Source organism: Quercus robur, chromosome 10 (assembly GCF_932294415.1).
Source record: "Quercus robur chromosome 10, dhQueRobu3.1, whole genome shotgun sequence".
NCBI classification, from domain to species: Eukaryota; Viridiplantae; Streptophyta; class Magnoliopsida; order Fagales; family Fagaceae; genus Quercus; species Quercus robur.
Genome location: NC_065543.1, coordinates 5,588,168 through 5,606,722, shown reverse-complemented (window position 1 = coordinate 5,606,722; position 18,555 = coordinate 5,588,168). Strand labels below are relative to the sequence as shown.

The following is an 18,555-nucleotide window of genomic DNA, read 5'->3' as shown; positions in this document are numbered from 1 at the left end:
TTAAAACATAGTTGAAATACATAAATCATTTTCACATTTATTTTACAACTTATATTTGTAATAAACTATATTCTTTTTACATTTTAAACCTTAAATACTCCATTCACTAAATTAATGAATATCATGCTAACATTAGGTAATCAAAACAGTTCTTAATTTCTAATTTCACTCTCTATGTGAGATCTTACAATGCATTTGACTAATTTATTTGTTTAGAAGTGAGACAAAAAGTGACTTTAAACAAATAAGTTGACTTAACAAAAAAAAAAAAAAAAAAAATTTACTCCAACATATCCTCATCATCTTATGTGCTCTTTCTTTTATCTAGGCTCAAAAGTGAGCTCATGGAGAGGTGCCACTACACCCAAATTGGGAGCTGTTAATGAAAGTTTCTACTAATGAGTTCCTTAAGAGTACGAGTTAAGATGTATTTAATGCTGTATTAAATACTATTTATTATTCATTCTTTAAAAATAAAAATTGCACACATATCAAGAAAAGCAAAAACAGCTACAATGAATATAGACTATATATCCAATAATCTTGTATCTCAATTGGTTAACACTTTCTGATAATTTCAATAGAAATATCTAGTATTTAAATCCCTCCACTTCAAAATATTGAATGTATATATATTTTTTTTATTTTTACAATGGATATATGCATGCAAATCAATAAATTATTAACAAGAGTATTTTTCTTTTTAATTTGAAAAACATGCATTATAGTTCATAATTAAATATTCATTATTCCTTAACTTGTACCCTTAAAGAAACTCATGAAAGCCAAGAGTTTTGTAACTCAACCAGTTGGCACTTCTTAGTGTGTTTTTAAAATTCAAGATTCAAATCCTTCCTCCATATTGTAGCTATTGAATTATAAATAACTAAAAAAAAAAAACTCATGAGCAGAACCCTTATTTGTGAGAGGTTTTTTCTCATAATTTTCATCATATTTTAGCTCTATTACTTTCTATTAAAGGAAAACTTGAAAGTTTCTTCACATAAAGTTATAGCATGTCAAAAAGTCTCACAAAAAGTAAAGATTATTACTATTTGAACTTTGAATTGAGTATGGGTATGTAAATTTTCTTATTTTTTTTCACAGACAATGAGTTGTCATTGCTTGTGGAAAACCATGTTTATATTCTCTACTTTTATTTATATCAATGACTCCATTTTTTTTTCCTTTGTTGACCTAAGGAACAGCTTTCACTTATCAAATTTTATTAGAAATTTAGAATCCATTCTGGAGGAGTAGACTTTTCCTTATCACATGCCATAGAAAACACAAGATATGACTAGTTCAATTGGACTAAAGAAACAACTTATGTATTAAGTCAAACAAATCCTACTTCGTCGTTGGACTACATTACGGATCGATCTCTTCAATATCCTCATTTTTTATTTAGTTTTGTTGCTCCATTTTTTGTGCATATAGTAGTTCTCTTAACATGCTATGTATATATGCTGATCTGCAGGAGCGAATTGGGAGCAATGGTTGGCAACCATTATGGTTCTATTAGTAATTTGGTTGGGGGTGAAATAGCATTATAATTCTCTTCCACATGAAAATATTCGTCACAAGTTCTACGCTATACCATTTTATAAATGAGAGATAGAGAAAGAGTTAGTAAGAGAAAATAAAAATAGCATTTGGTCAAACAAAATCTCACTTCAAACTTTGAAATTTGAAATTAGTGAGAGCCCTCACATGTCCAAGATCAATTAGTTATTATCGATCTTTACAGAATTAATCATTCTATAACTTAGAATTAACAATACTTGTACCACTCAAGTAAAATCTTCCACTCGGTAATTCCTCAGGTGGAAGCAAGGCTAGCCTAGCTCCAATATCAGCAGCATCATCGGCAGTGTGTGTGCCTTTACCGCGAGTCATTGATGTCTGAGTGAAGCCAGGACAAAAGCAATTCAGACTTATACCTCTTCCCATGTAGCGCTTTGCCAAAACCCTTGTGTATGCATTTAGTGCAAGCTTTGATACCGCATAGTCAGTCCATAATTCTGGCCACCCTTGTCTTTCCCATGTTCCATTCTTCACATTTTGAAGAAACAAACTTACCATAGCCTCAATATGCTTCTCTGACAAATTTTCACTTTGTAGTATGTTTTTTATATTAGGGTTTTTCAGCTTCTGCATATATGAAGGAATAATTAGTAATTAATAGCTAGTTGAGAAAATAAAGCGGTATATGTATATATGCAGTTCAATTAGAAACATTAAAATTCATGGAGATGTGTTAGGATCGGATATATACATTGTAATCAATGTCGGGCATGTATTCAGAAAAAAATAATTACACTAATTTCATTATCTATTAGAATTTCTGGTTTGAATAATTGAGTGTCAATGCAAGTGAAGAACTTTCTTTTTTGTTGAGAAAAATTGCAAGTGAAGAACTAGGTGTAAATAACTTGAAAGGGAGAGAAAGAGTAAATTTATTGACAAAATACTTAAACACCAATTCATTGCCACTCCAAATTAATAGTTGCTTTCATTGCAAAAAAGCTTTTTGACAAGATAAACACCAATTCATGGCCTCAACAAATACTTTATTTCAAGTTTACAAGCCAATGTAACAGTTGCTTTCATCTCAAAAAAGCTTTATGATAAGATACTTAAACACCAATTCATGGACTCAACAAATTCTTTATTTCAAGCTTACACGTTGTTCTTTATCAATCATGTTCTACTTCTACCAATGAAAACAAAAATACCAATATATCATGTTCTAATGATAATGTTCTCAAGCTAATTGCTTAATACATATCAACATTTAAAAAAAAAAAAAAAAAAATTCATCTTGTTTACATTTTTTTCTTGGCACTAGTAAAGCTGATTTAGTTAATTTATTCAAGTTTTAGATTGATTTATATCAGATTGCATGCACATAATTAAACGTACTGTTAAGAATTAATTTCACTCACATTTAGGGAGCCAAGTCTTGAGCTAATATTGAGAATCCGGCTTTTTGAATGTGAGAGACGAAACATGGGCAATAGAGCCTCAGTCAGTAACTTGGCTCCATAGAAATTGGTTTTGATCACTGTCTCTGCATGCTCCACTGAATTCTCATCGATTTCATTGAATGACACAGCGGCATTGTTCACCTGAAGAATATTCAAACGATATAATTTTGTCATTAAAGAGAAATTGAAGAAATGTCAGGAAAGAGTTGAACTATTAGCAATTATATAGATACTTGTCAATTTGGAATCCATTAAGTGCTATTTTGAAAGAGCTTATTTTCATTAACTTATTGAATTTAAGAATAAGAAATAAGCTAGACAGAAAGTATAATAGTACCTAAAAATGTAAACTTTGAAAAATTAAACATAAACTAAATAATTAAGCTAATTGAAAAGGCCTTCACCTATTCCAAATCAAAAAAAAAAAAAAAAAATCGGTTCAAAGTCAAGTCTAGTCTCTCATCGCTTAGGTTTGTGTTAGGAGAGGGACTTATAACTCGGTCTGCGACTCCAACTGCCGCATGCAGTTTTGGAGTTAGTGTGTGAATTTAAGTTCTTACTCCATTCTGCTAAGCTTTGAGTCTAGGTTTCCCCTTCCCCTATTCCAAATCAAAAAAAAAAAAAAAAGAAGCTAATTGAAAAGGAATGAAGTTTTAACAATCGAAAGTAATTAATAATTTTTACCACCAAAAAGAAAAATAAAAATAAAAACCTAAATCAGCAAAAATGTTGATGATGTACTCTAATAAGGTATATATATGGGAAAAAAAAAAAAAAGTGTGTTTGCAGATTTTATTTCATTTTTTTAAAATATAAATTCTGACATTTCTTGCAGATACATTCATTAATGTTTATGCTTTAAAAAAAAAAAAAAAAAAAAAAAAAAAAAAGACATGATGTCAAAATAGTTTGGGTTCCAAGGTCTTAGTCTAAACTATACAGTAAAAACACAACAAATCATTATTTCCTTATGAGCTTTTTAATATTTTTTACTTGTTTCAATGAGCTACAAGTTTTAATGGGCCTCGTATGTTGCCTTTAAAATACAAATTATTGCGTGATGTCCAATGTGATTAATCATGGTCATGTCAAATTACTTAGACGTGAAAAATTAAAAACGTTTTTATTTTATTTTCTTTTTTTTTAAAGAAAAAGACCCATATAATTTGATATGTGATGTTCCTATTTTGAGAAAATAATGCGTGATAGGCAAGTTCAAACCGAATATGTAGTAGAAATCTTGCTAAAGATAGTAATGTTAATACTAGCATTTTCATACATGTAATGTGTGTGTTTAATTAGAGGCTATGTTTTAGGGAAAAATAGATAAAATACTTATGATTTTTCATTAAAATAGAAAACTCATTTCAGGTTTTGTGAGTAACACTTAACATCTTTAAAGTATCTTATCAAAAAAAAAAAAAAAAAACTTTTAAGTATTATTTTATGTATAAATTGTGAGTTGGGCAACATTATTCTTAAGAATTTTTGAGCCTAGCATAGTAGCATTAGAAAATAGAAAGTGGACACCGACATTTCTATACCTAAGAAATTTGAGGTGAGGAGTACTATGAGTACTATCATCTTAAAAGAATGATTTATTTGACTTTAACATTTCACGAGATTCAATCCTAATAATTGTAACGATCTCAAAGGTAGATCAATCTTATTTAAGAAATATTTACATTTAAAATAAGTCCTTGTTAACGAATATTCTTAATTTAGCAAACCTTGATATTTTAAAGATTCTTTGGAGAGTCAAATCATGTAATGATATCTGGTTCCCAATGTATAACCACTCAATTACTGCTACATAATTAAATATGTAATATTGTATAATCTGTTACTCTACTATTAAATATGGAATTATAATAACCAATTTATTATATTCACTATAAAAAAAAGCGGGTTATTGCCGCATTTTTTTTAGCCACGTTTACAAATATCAAATATTCACTACATAATTTGCATTCACTTTCAGCACTTATAAAGTTTATTTATTTTTTTATCCAATCTTCTTATAAATAAATAAAAAATAAGGTACTAATCAAATGAATTATAAAACTCTTATAGCTTTTTCTAAATGCATAAATCATATAATTAAAGACTCGAATTGGTTTAGGCCGTTAGGGCCAGATCACATTATCATAAGATCAATTGGCTTGGGGTTTTAACAAAAATGCATATAATACACCTAAATGATAATGAAAATATATTTGCTTAACTTAAATTAAATTAAATGCAATGTTGTTTTTTGAAATTTCTATTAATTATTAGTACCTTACAACTCAAACATAAAGGTTATTTTTCCACCTTTCTTGTCATATATCTTTGAGTCATCTCTAAGACTCTAACACATGAACTCAAACATTGCAGCAAACATTTAATAGGGGAAAAAACTTCCACCACTACATAAAAAAATTATAAAAAAAAAAAAACCGATATGATATGTAATGCATGTGAGATTGATTGATCAGCTTCATGCGGCGAACACATGCAAAATCAACCTTATCCACCGGATCTATATTTAGTCAACATAAACTGAAACTATTAACAGTCAATAATAACATAATTACCGTAGTAAGTTAAGGAATTCAGTTTCTTTGTCCCTTTTGCTTACCATGGTAAATTAAGGAAAGTCAGTTTCTTTGACCCTTTTGCATTCGGTGCATTTGGATGCAACTTTTTGCTAATTATTTACTGAAATTTATTTGTCCTTATGCTTGTATATAGAAGAAAAAAATAGTAATTAAAAAAAAAAAAAACTGTATATAAACATATATGCATAAGAATAAAAAAGAAAAGAAAATTGATAGCAAACAAACTCACTAGAATATCCAATGCTCCGAAAATTCTTGCAAACCATGATACAAAAGTGTTGATCGAAGCAGGTTCTGAGACATCAAGGCGAAAGAAGTGTACATCATCAAGCCCTTGGTTTCTCAGTTCCTCGATTGCCTTGTGCCCTTTCTCTATGTCTCTAGCAGTTAAAATCACAGTCAATCCCAGTTGTGCCAATCTCTTCACCATGGCAAACCCAATCCCCTTGTTTGCTCCTGTCACAATAGCCACAGTATCCTTGGACCACCACCTTCATGAAATATATATATATATATATATATATATATATATGTTAAACAAAATTTGTTACCATGGAAAAAGATTTGTGTGTGTGTGTGTGTGTGTGTTTGAGACTTTGAGATAGAGAGAGAGAGAGAGAGAGAGAGAGAGAGAGATTGTTTAGTGCTTACTTGTTTGAGGGTAGAGAAGGAGAGGAAAAAGGTGCCTCATGTTCTTTGGAGTACTCCATCGTTTGAAGGACAAATGGGTGCAGTTTGTGTTGGTGTATAGAAGAGCGTGAGAGATGCCCTATATATAGTACATAAGGGAAAAAAATACAAGGCAAGAGACACGGTGACAAACTGACAATAAATATTTTTTTTTTGGTAAACAGTGACAATAAATATTATACCATAAGGCAACGTGCTCTTGTATTCTATTTCTATATAGGTAGCCCTGCCTTACATTAAATCAAAGGCTCTTGTATTCTATTGTACTCTATTTGAATTCTAACAGGAAAGTAGCCCTACCGCACGTTGAAATTTTGTTCAGTTTTGCATCACACTCAACTACACACACAACCATTTGTTTTTTTTTTTTTTTGAAAGAGTTTTAACCTATGGCGTCCGCTCCTGATAATAGCTCTTTATTATCAGACCAAGACACCAATCAGTTTTTGGTGTAGACGGGGATTGAACCCCAGATCTCTTATACAACCATCAGAGACTTTACCAGTTGAGCTAACTGGAACCCACCACACACAACCATTTGTTAATTAATATCATTATTGTCAAATATCATTAAAAAAAAACACAATTATATGCTCCTATCTTGAAAATTCCATATATAGGCTAATGTATGTTAGTATATGATTATCACCGTAACATAACATATTCCATTATATCCAAAGAAAGAAAAAACTAAGACACTCAAATCTTATGACATTGACAAAATAGTGCCATATATATATATATATATATATATATTTTGTATGGGCTAAAGAGCTATAGCTCAACATATTCTCAAAAAAAAAAAAAAAAAAAAAAAAAAAAGTGCAATCAAGCCTCTCAAATTCAATAGAGTAGATTCTCAAAAAAAAAAAAAAAATTCAATAGAGTAAACTTCTCCAAAAAAAAAAAAAAAAAAAAAATCAATAGAGTAAACTTCTCCAAAAAAAAAAAAAAAAAAAAAATCAATAGAGTAAGGAACAGTCAATATTAATCATTTGTATGCCTTGCTTTCAAAATTGATTTAAAAAATCTGCTTTTTTCATTTGACCGTTGACATGTTGACCCTAAGAAAATTTCAAATCGTACCATTTTGATTCCATATTATTAGACAAACACATTGTACAGACTTATGAATTGCATATATATACCATGGTGTAGCAGGTATTTATTTATTCAATATAAAAACAATGGAATAAATCATTCACCAATGAACAAGTGGTAGATATATTATTTTTTCTGTGGTACGAGGAAGGTTATTAATTATTATAGCTCTCAAGCCATAAATTTGTAACTTATATAATTCCCCAAATTGCACAACCCGAACTTCTATGCAATTTCCTTCCTGAGATCTATATCTATTCTTTGGTGCTAAGTACTTGGTTCATTGCTTGCACGTGGAAATGGACCAAATGTTGTGACTTCGAAAATAAAAATAAGATCATCCTTGCCGGCCAAATGCACTGGCGTATTAGTTAAACAAAGGGAAATTATTGAGTCCTTTATTTTCTACTCTCTATTTCTGTCCCCAAGATCATAGATTTTCTTTGTATATTTGGAACTCCCATTCTAACGTCCCTAAGTTCATGACTAATAAATCCAATATGTGAAAAATAAGGGTTTACAAAGAATTTTTACTACCCTCGAGAAACCCTAATCCAATACAACAATTTTTCGAACGTACTATTACCATATCATGAGGAGGATTCACCCCCACCCCTCCCCCCCCAAGGCCGAGACCAGTGTCATTTTTTCATTCAAAATATGAGTCATTATCTCTAACATTTGCTCTTCTATTATAATAACTTTTTATGTACCTTTCTTATTGGCATTCAAGTTTTTTGAACTTATAACAATATTAATAATAAAATTTGAAAAAACTGGTTATATTATCATTTAATACTTTTTTTTTTTTTTAGAATGATTTAATACTTTATTGGCGGTATAGAAAGAATTTTGCACTTTCATATAAATTTACTATACCTAGATTTCTTTAAGAGGAAAAAAAAAATCATGGAAATGTTATTTTATCAGGTTTGACTGAATAACCGAAGAATTTTGTGTTCAAACAAGTCCAACAACTTATTGAACTTAAGCCAAAGTAAAAATTTTAGCAAAAACTCAATTTTAACCCACATATCTATATATCGTCTCATATATACAATATATTTCATATGATACACATGTATTGTTCAATTCAGGAGCATAACCTATATATATACACCTTAGTATAGTATTTTGGTTTGATTAGTTACGTTTGGAATCATTGGATGCTAATTACAACTATCTTCTAAAGTATGTCAATTGATCGGTTACAAAAAAATTCAATCCACTTTGGTTCAATTATTGAGAATTGGATTTCAGTTTGAAGTCCTGAGGGTATGTTAGCATATTCTGGCTATCCCTTTCTCTGTCATCTTCTCCTTTTTCTTCTCATCTTAAATATATAACACATCTATTCAATCACCCCAAGACATTCCTAGCTAATCTCTTTCTTTCATTTTTATTTGAGCTACACTATAACATCAGATATGATTCCATGTATGTCTAGTGCTGGAATCATTAGTAATAATGTTCATATGGGGATAGTTAATAACGTTAAATAATACTGTTTATGCTTTGCATGCTTGGAATCCATGAGTAAAGTGGTGTCATGCTTAAAAAGCTGAGAATAATAAATAGACACAAACTAACAAACTGCTTTAAATTAATATTAATTCATGTCATGATCAAATTTGACCATTTTCTGCTATTAGTTCTCATCCCTTCTTTACATGCCTAGCTGAGTTTAGCTTGGGGACCTCTAACTTTCTTTAAGGCCTATATATCAGTTTTATAAGTGCCAAAAGGCAAAAGCCAAGATTAGGCAAGTGATTATAGACTTTTGTTAAGTAAAATTATGAAATGCATGTGAAAGCCGCCACTACATTAATTGTTTACAGTTAACAACTATATAGTATATAAATAGGAATGAGATGAGAATTTGTGTGGTTTCCAGGAATCAAAAAAGCATGCGGTTTCCTTCCTTTTTCTCTTCTGGAGTGGACTCCTCTTTTGACGAGATGGTTGAGTCTTTATTGCTTTGTGAACAAGAAAAAAATGCTTATTGATGAAGGGCAAGCCCTTTCTAGAGATGGGTTCATTAGGGTTAAAATATGCAACGTGATACTCACATTGACATAATAGAACACGTGATGAAAATCTATATACAACATATATATATATATATATATATATATATATAAACGTGTGTCTGTTGGGGGGGGGGTGTTTGGGTCAAGGAATTATCTAAAAATTGACACATAATAAAAAAAAAAAAAAAACATAAACATAAACCAAAATAAGGATATAATGGAATATGTAATGTTTGGATTCAGCGTTTCCGCTGAATCCTACGTTGCGTTTTTCTCTCTCTCTCTTTTTTTTTTTTTTCTTTTTTTTTTTTTTTCGCTTTTACACATTTCAAGGAGAAGACAAAATTTACTGTTCATGAGACAAATGTCACTGTTTACGCATTGTTCACGCACTGTTTATGAGACACACAGCCACTTTATTTAGGAAAAAAAATTAAAAATGGGTCCCACGGTACTATTTACACATTTAATAATTATTTTGCTATAGTGTTTTCAGTTTCAGTTTCAGCAAAAATAAGCTCCATCCAAACGGACCCATTATATATGAATTTGAATAAAAAGTAGGTGATAAAATTAAAATATACCCTTTTCTTTTACTATAATAGGCATTTTGTGTGGGCAAGCGGGCCCATTATTATTATTATTATTATTATTATTATTATTATGAAAAAAAAAAAAAAAAAACAATAAATAAACCATATTCGGTAGGTGTATGTATAGGTCATGGTTATATAAATAAAAAATGTATGTATAGGTCATGGTTATATAAATAAAAAATGACACAAAAGAAGTCGAGTCTTGGTACGATAGCAAGTGTCCTTTACCGAAAGTCACACGTCACAAGTTCAAGTCCGACAATAACTTGACTTTAAAAAAAATCAATAAAAATCTAAAAAATTGTAAAGAGATTTGTGGTTTAGTGATGTTATTCCATTTTTTTTTTCATAAAAGAATTAGTTCAATCTCCATTTTTTTCCACACCCTTTCTTCCATTTCACTAGTTTATTTATGGTCTCTCACATTGACGTACAATATTCAACTGTTTATGAATATTCTTTTGAGTCAAAGTTTTAAAAGAAATTATTAAAATTAGAAAAACTTAACCAAAAATAAGTATATTGTATATGGAATTGAACGAAGAGATCGACATAAAATATACCCTTTCACCTATCAGCTTTGAAAATCCATGTGAAAGGATTAACCGTCTACTATTCTAGTGGGAAAAAAAAAATAGTACTTTCATATATTTTGACACACCTTACAAAGAAATATTAAAATAGATTCACATTCTGTGATGAAGAAATTGTTTATAAAACAAAGGTAAATGGGAATGGAAAACGACTAGTCAAACCAAGTAAATGGAAATGGAGGTTTCAAAAAAAAAAAAAAAAAAAGTAAATGGGAATGGAAAAATTACCTATCAAAATTAACCTAACTTACACTTCACGTATCCCTTATATACAACATTTATCTTACAATATATAGATCCTATACAATTATTGGACCGACACTTGTTTCATGATAATTGTTTTTTATCATCAAACTAAAAAACCAATTAGTTTTTGGTAAACCCTAAATCTCTAATTTAACAAGAAGAAATTTTACTAGTTTGAGCTAATTGTAACCTATTTGCAAAATCATCCTTCTTTGTAAAAAATAATAAATATACGCAAAAAGAGCTTGCAAACTCATGGAAGATAAGCTTGTGGATGGAAAGAGATGGTTATTCAACCCACCCTTTAAGTTCTCTCCTGTGGTTTTTTTCTTTAGCCAAGTTGAGAAATTCTCATCTTGGGAAGTTTCCGATAATTAGAATTTTAATTTCATGGTCGATCCTAGAGCTAGCAGGATCCAAAACTTGCATAATTTCACACCATGTAGGAGCTATGAAAATTTTCCTATGTGAAGGACTTCTAAATGGTGAAACTTTAAAGGCTGCAAAATGTACATGAATCCACCTGGGACAATTTCGATTCTTAGGATTCATCTTTCAAAGAGAAGCATACCATTCACAAGCCTAAGACCCAGATCGAACATACAGTACATAATGGATGATTTGGAATACAAATATGCAGATACATACAGTACATAATGGATGATTTGGAATACAAATATGCAGATACATTAGAAACAATTTGAGTCAACAATACTTTATTTCATTAAATTGTAACTCAAACAAAGGGAGTCAACAATACTTTATTTCATTAAATTGTAACTCAAACAAAGGGATTTCATGGCTCGGGTTGCATTTTCTCGCATTCTTCCCTGATCGACTGGAAAAGAATTGTGGAGAGATATCGTTCTCCAAAGCTGGGAAACACCACCTACAAGCATTTTAAATTCTCAAATGAGTTGATATGTGAGGGAATAAGGACAAAGATTATTTGGAATGAGCAATTAAATAATTAACAGCATATTCAACAACATATGGAGCTTTAAGTGCCATGCGCCAAAAAGAGAATTCATGGTCCATCATTTATAAATACTTAAATAGTTAGTGCAGATTTAAGTTTGACTGTTCCAGTTGCTGATGACACAGTTCAAAAAGTGCTGACAATGAGAACCACAGTTGCTTGAACCAACTAAAACACTTTAATTAAGTAATCCAGGCTCTTAAAGTGCTTCAACCTCATTGGAAACCAAGTTAATAAGAAATATATCATGTGTTAGATGGCCAGACTGCAGAACATCAGTCAACCAATCAATAAAAATACAAGCCAACCCATTAGCAGCCCTTTAAGTAATTTGTTGGTTTGACCAATGCCACAACAAGGTCAAACCCACAGACCTGAATGGATTCACATGTGACTGCTCTATTTTTTGGCTCGACATTACCAAAAGCAAAACATTTAAAAACATTGTTGAACAAAAAGAACCAAAAGAAAAAGGAGGCAACTATAACTAAAGTAATCCACCAATTGTGCAAAACCCAGGATACCAAAATTTGACTGGTTGGCTTTCAGTAGAAGAGTATAGGTTTATTAAGAAAGGTCCTTGTGCCAACTTTGCATGTCCACACTTTGCTATACTCTCCCTGCAGCTTGAACATCTTTTCTTTTTGGTCAACTTAAGGATATTCTATCACTAACCGCCAGAAAAGAAGTCTGGAATTGAAATACAAAAATCCATAGTACTAGTGCCATCATTTTACTTCTTGTTACCTCTGTTGTACCATCTAATTTGAATAAAATTAAGTTTTTCTTTTCCAATGACTGGGATTTGAACCTGGGGTCACTAGAGTTGATGACTTGTCTGACTGGATAAAATGAAACCTATCAATGACAGCCACTTCATATTTCAAGAAAATAATATAAATAATGGAAGATGAACATAGAAGTTACTGCAAAATCCTAGATACATACTAATATACAAGCTATAAAAAGGTTAAACAAAAGAGACTAAGAACATAATTCTCAAAGCATAATTCTAGTTATCTGATATGTGAAAACAACTGCAGCAGTTTAAGCTGTGCTGGTGTGAAAAGTACCTCCTAAAACCAAAGCCTAAGCACAGCCAATATAGAATCAGACACCAGCTAATTCAAAGTCCAGCCTATCCAATAGTCCACCAGATCATTTCCTAGTTGTACGGTTGGGTGGGTATTGTTTGTTTGCTAGGCAAGGTACAATATTAATTAATCATCCAGGACAACCTTTACTTCCTAAAAATGTTTTATTGATTCCTTTTAAGCCTTGTTACTCAATATCTGCCAATTTACTGATTCTACCTAATCATTTTAATTTTTAGGGTACATCAGGCCCAAGGATAGGCATGGGCCTGATGTACACTAATATGACTATTGAAGTTGGTTTTATTCTCAGAATGATGTTCTAATTTTCCACAGTGGGCAACTTTCTGCTTTTTAGAGCTGCAGCTAACTCAAGATGGATTTATTTCTCACTAGTTTCATTGTTAATTAAAACAAAAAAGGGACATACCGCAATAAGCTTCCCTGCATTCTCAGGTCTCTTTCCAACCTTCAAGGCAGCAGCAGCAGCAGCTCCAGAGGAGATACCCACCTGGTTAGAAAAGATACCACTTAAGAAAAGAGCAATAATTTAGCAAATACATACATGCATACATACCTTAACAGGCACACGTGTATGTGTGCTTTATATTTGTGTATATACGAGAGAGAGAGAGAGAGAGAGAGAGAGAGAGAAGGCTTCCTTCTTTTAATTATTTATTTGGTAAACAATTCCTTACCCTACAAGTGGATTGAACCCGAAACTCCTTGAATAGAGGGATTTTTTTGGGTGGGGGGGGGGGGGGGGGGGGGGGGTTGCGGGGTTGGGGCTAAATGTAAATGAAAGTACCATATATGTATTAAACAGAAATCCACTAAAACATAAAGAGGTTATGCCATTGTCAACTCAGAAGAAGAAAAAGCATAGTGACAAACCTCCCACTACTTCTGATCACTTTGATGAGTGGGAATGTGCTAATATATGCACAAAAAATCCAACTGCACAATACTGAAAAATTGGGCAGAACAATCTATTGCCACCTCAGTTGATTTACAAGTTTTGTTGGTTCCTTTCAATTAACTAAATATTATAATGAACTAGATGTAGATCTTACTAGTGAGACATTCATGACTATAATGTAACTGCTCTTTTAGTATACATATGATGGTAAGTTACACAGGCACAAGGGGGAGCAGGTGCCAATTGCCCTCTGGGTATCTTTACATGAGTAAAAGGATTTATCTGATCGATTATTAAACCTGATAAGAAAGAGTCTACCTTTAATCATTTTGTTCTGTTTTCATCTTTCTCTAGTTAACAAAAACTTATTTCCAGCAATTCTAGTGCATTCATGTCAACACAGAGGGGAATGCATATACAACAGGGCATACTGTTTGAATTTGGCTTCATCTTCAATTTTGAGATGGTCAAAAAAATAAATAAAAATCACTAACCAGCAACCCTTCCTGGAGTGCTAATTGCTTTGCAGTTTCAACAGCTTCATCACTTGATATCTGCCAAATCACAGCATATGAATCAAGTAAAATACACCAGAAAAGAGTTTATTTACATGAAAAATACTAGTGCCTGCATGACTAGACATACTGCATGTGCTCACTAATCGCAGATGCATGCTTTACTAGCGGACAACTAAACTAAAAAATCAGGAAAGATAGGCATTGAAGCCAGTGGTCTAAGCATTTTTCTTTTGTTTTGAAAGATTATTGTGACAAGAAGAATTTACTAAATAAAACCAATGTTTGTGTGAAGGCCAAGACAACCTATGTTCATGTGTAAGCAAAGTCCTATGTGTCGTGTTATTAGATGAGTATGTACTGCAAAAATAAGGCTAGTGAAAGACCCTCATTAAGATCCTCCAGTCTTCATTTGCACAAGCAAAAAGGTCATATCTGAGCTAGTTTAAAACTGCATTACATAGCAGCAACAAAGATAATGACCAAGTGATAACTTTGATCCATAACTAAAAGAGTTAGTATATTCTGAAAGTTAGCATCTGCACATAGCATAATTCCAAGTAATAAACTTGATTATGCTGAGTAACCAATCACATTAACAAGAATCCATTGCATAATGATACATAGATGCAGGAATAGCAAAATTCCATGTTAAGATGAGCAAAGCTTGTATTTCCCAAATCAACAAAAGTCCCATTACTTGGTATTGAGGTGGTCAGTTATCCACAACATAAGGAGATTCCACAACCTCCCTAAGTAGAGAAAGAAAATAAATAATCCAATTGAAGAGAATATGGCAAATCATAGAATTAACACTTACCTCTATGATTTCATCAACAACTTCTTGATCCAAATTCCTGGGTACAAAACCAGCTCCAATTCCTTGAATCTTATGAGGACCTGCATATAAATGATGGCAGCAAGATTAGAAAAAAATTTAATAACTAAGTAATAGAAAATTAGATTTAACTGATAATGGGACAAAAGCTTATTTGTTCTCTCACCAGGTTTTCCACCAGAAAGTATGTTGCTTTCTGTAGGTTCTATACCGATTACCTGATACATCATGGAGTCGAATGAGAATGCTCACAAATAAATAAATAAACAGATTAATAAGGCAAAAGAAGATAGCCCTTTCTTTGAAAACATTTTTCCCACCATTCAGGGCAATCACATACACAAAATCGAAGACAAATATCCTATATGGTTTGGCAAAATTTACCTTTATTTTAGGATTTTGCTGTTTAAGGAACCGACCAACACCAGAAATAGTTCCACCAGTTCCAATGCCTGCTATAAATATATCCACCTTGCCTCTTGTATCTTCCCAAATTTCTGGACCAGTTGTTTCATAGTGTATCTGCACATTAAGACATTAATTTCCAAATTTTTGTATCTCATTGTATCAAAGCCAACAAGCTATAACTACATGGAAGATCTCTAGGCCACAACATTAACCTGATAGTGTTATCCGACCTACATGACTAGAGAAATCTTCTAGGAACAACTAAGAACACTTTTTTAGAAAAGTCCTGAATTTGAGTACTCAATCTCTAAAATAACATCAGCTTCATATATGTGGCTAGCTAGAAGTTGATCAAAACATCATTGACATCATCATCAACAACAACACTACTCTATATTTTATTAATAATAAAATAATCATCACAACCAATACATTTCGAAAGACAAATTTTCCAAGACAAAAAGAACATGATATTTGACTTGGTGTCATCTAGAAAGGACCCTAGACTGGTATACTCATTTCAGGTTTTTTATACAATCCTATTTAGAGATCCAAAAATAAGGTTCACAACATTTTGGCAAGTCAATCCCATCAGTCCAACACATGAAGAACACTTAGATGGCTCCTCACAGCTATTCTGTAATATAAATAAACAAATCAGCATATTATTCTGAATCGATGGGATTGCCCTGATTTTGTGAAATGTTTCAGTTAATGACCGGTCGACCACACTTTGCACTGCATGTTCTTTAATTGGAAAAGAAAATATAAAGCAACGATAATCCTAGCAAAGTGTGAGTACATCAGGCATCCTCCCTCTCAGACATGAGTTTTCCCTTCAGTTGGTATTCACCAAGTCCATGACACAAGGTAGCAGTAAAAAGCAATGCCAGAGTAGAGGTATACACTAATTCCTAAGATAAATATGAAGTGCAGCAAGTTATGAGGATACTGTGACCACAAACCTTAGGATTAGCAGCATTGTCAAATTGTTGAAGCATGTAGGCATTGGGTGTGCTTTTCAAAATCTCTTCAGCCTTTTGAACTGCTCCCTTCATGCCCTTTGCTGAATCAGTCAATACAAGCTCAGCCCCGAATGCTTTTAAAAGAACCCTTCTTTCCAAACTCATTGATGCTGGCATTGTCAAGATGAGTCTATATCCTTTTGAAGCAGCAATAAACGCAAGACCAATGCCTGTGTTTCCACTTGTAGGTTCCACCAGAATACTCTAAAAAATACACAAAAGAGAACAGCTATCTCAGAATGACTTTGGAAGCTATGCAAGAACAACTAGATGAAGTTCAAATTCAAAAATCTGTGTGTCAGAATGGAAGCTGAAAAAATAATGTGAATAGTTATTTGTGAGGAGTCATCTCATGCAAATTCTAACAAAAATACCAAACAATAGTATTTGTTCAAATTTAAATATAAAAGACAACTAACACATTTGGACTTGATTTACTTCGTTCCGGCACAAAAGTGATATTATGATCCTAGTGTCCCACATGAATTAAGTGTAAGATTAACAGGTGACAAATAAGCAACTCAATGGTTCACTAAGTCAATCCACTATAGTCTATAGGAGGCCTTTAGTTTTCACAATAGTCAAAACCCTAAAAATTCTTTGTCATCACAATTGCAAGTAGTGTTTGCTATTGGCATTTCCAGTATAATATCAAACTTGGCACTATAAAGCAAAAACTATTTAATGCAAAACCTGAATGATATATCCAATTACTGGCTTGAAGTATGTGTGAAGCAGGCCCTTTGTCATCTATGACAAAAGTCATGCATCAAGGCCCACTTCCAGCTACAGAAAGACCCAACCCTAAATTGATCCTCAAACTAAAGGTCAAGGTCTGATGGTAAATCATAGCTCTAGCTTTAGGCTTATAGAAACAATGCTAATATAGCATCAAAAGTATTTCAGTATTTATGCTTAGAAAAATTTGCATACAGCATCAGTCATCATTCTCTGTCAAGTTGATTTTTGTTGAGGCAGCTAATCAAAGGAAGGCTACCTTGTTTTATAAGAAGCCAAATTTCCAGCCCCAAAGTGCTCATATCAAGAAAAACCATAAGACAATTCTTCCATTAAAGTAAGTTCACATTACAATTCCAACAATATGCGTAAGAGTAGTACCTACTGCCCCTTACCTTTCCAGGCGTTATAAGTCCTTTTTGTTCTGCATCAGTTACCATACTGTAACCTATTCTGCAGCCAAATATCAGAATCATTAGTGAGAATATTAAAAATCAATTCCCAAGTCTAATTCCAAAGAGTTTTAAGGCCAGAAATTACAATATTAGCTTTTCATATGGATGAGATTATGTGATCCTCATAGTATAGGAACAAGACATATGGGTCCTTAAGGATTAAGATTCTCTATAGAGTTCCTAAGTTAATTCCATTATGGAGTTTTTAAAAATTCTATCCATAAATTGTGAAATAAATGAATTGGATTTGTCACATCATCAATGATGTAAAATAGATACCAAAATTGCAATAGTCAATGCTTGTTTAAATGCAAATGATATGGAAAAATCAAATCCACTCATTTTGCATTGGATGGATACGATTGTAAGAACTCAATAGTGGAGTTAGCCTAAGAATTCTATCTAGTCTTTAATCACTATAAATTAACATATTTGCTGCCTAAATTGTGAACTTGATAGAAACTTAGAACAGAGAGCTAGATTACTGGCTTAAGAAATGACCTTTAAAAAAAATATATAAAAAAAAATAAAAAATGATAATATTGACAATCTGACTTATGGGACATCCTGGAATTTTTTTTTTGAAAATCAACTATCCACATAGAAAAATAAAAAGGAACCTTGTAAGAACATTCGTAAGACCACATAATTCTCAAAGTGGGTCATGCCAATTATCACTTCTACCTTAATTCTTGAAAACCTTGAATACTAACTACAAGATGCTCATAAAAGTTTAAT

General features: G+C 31.9%; 2 protein-coding genes across 5 annotated transcripts in view; both read right to left on the bottom strand.

The window, feature by feature from the left end:
* Positions 1 to 1,633: 1,633 nt before the first annotated feature.
* LOC126703332 ((+)-neomenthol dehydrogenase) lies at positions 1,634 to 6,352 on the bottom strand. Its single transcript, XM_050402298.1, has 4 exons — positions 6,242 to 6,352; positions 5,820 to 6,081; positions 2,949 to 3,131; positions 1,634 to 2,154 (listed from the first exon to the last, which is right to left on the bottom strand). The coding sequence occupies exons 1-4, from the start codon at positions 6,298 to 6,300 to the stop codon at positions 1,762 to 1,764; spliced, it is 897 nt and encodes a 298-aa protein (XP_050258255.1). The 5' UTR covers positions 6,301 to 6,352; the 3' UTR covers positions 1,634 to 1,761.
* Positions 6,353 to 11,356: 5,004 nt separating this feature from the next.
* Positions 11,357 to 18,555, bottom strand: part of LOC126701548 (cysteine synthase, chloroplastic/chromoplastic) — a 68,761-nt gene continuing 61,562 nt past the window's right edge. For 3 of the 4 annotated variants that reach the window (XM_050399718.1, XM_050399717.1, XM_050399714.1), the window contains 8 exons: positions 17,758 to 17,815; positions 16,565 to 16,828; positions 15,576 to 15,713; positions 15,358 to 15,409; positions 15,174 to 15,253; positions 14,333 to 14,392; positions 13,350 to 13,430; positions 11,357 to 11,735 (listed from right to left, as the gene is read on the bottom strand). In XM_050399718.1, the coding sequence (XP_050255675.1) occupies positions 11,643 to 11,735; positions 13,350 to 13,430; positions 14,333 to 14,392; positions 15,174 to 15,253; positions 15,358 to 15,409; positions 15,576 to 15,713; positions 16,565 to 16,828; positions 17,758 to 17,815 (826 nt within the window). In that variant the 3' untranslated portion in view covers positions 11,357 to 11,642. The remainder of the gene's footprint in view (positions 11,736 to 13,349; positions 13,431 to 14,332; positions 14,393 to 15,173; positions 15,254 to 15,357; positions 15,410 to 15,575; positions 15,714 to 16,564; positions 16,829 to 17,757; positions 17,816 to 18,555) is intronic. The other variant, XM_050399715.1, reaches the window with a different exon arrangement.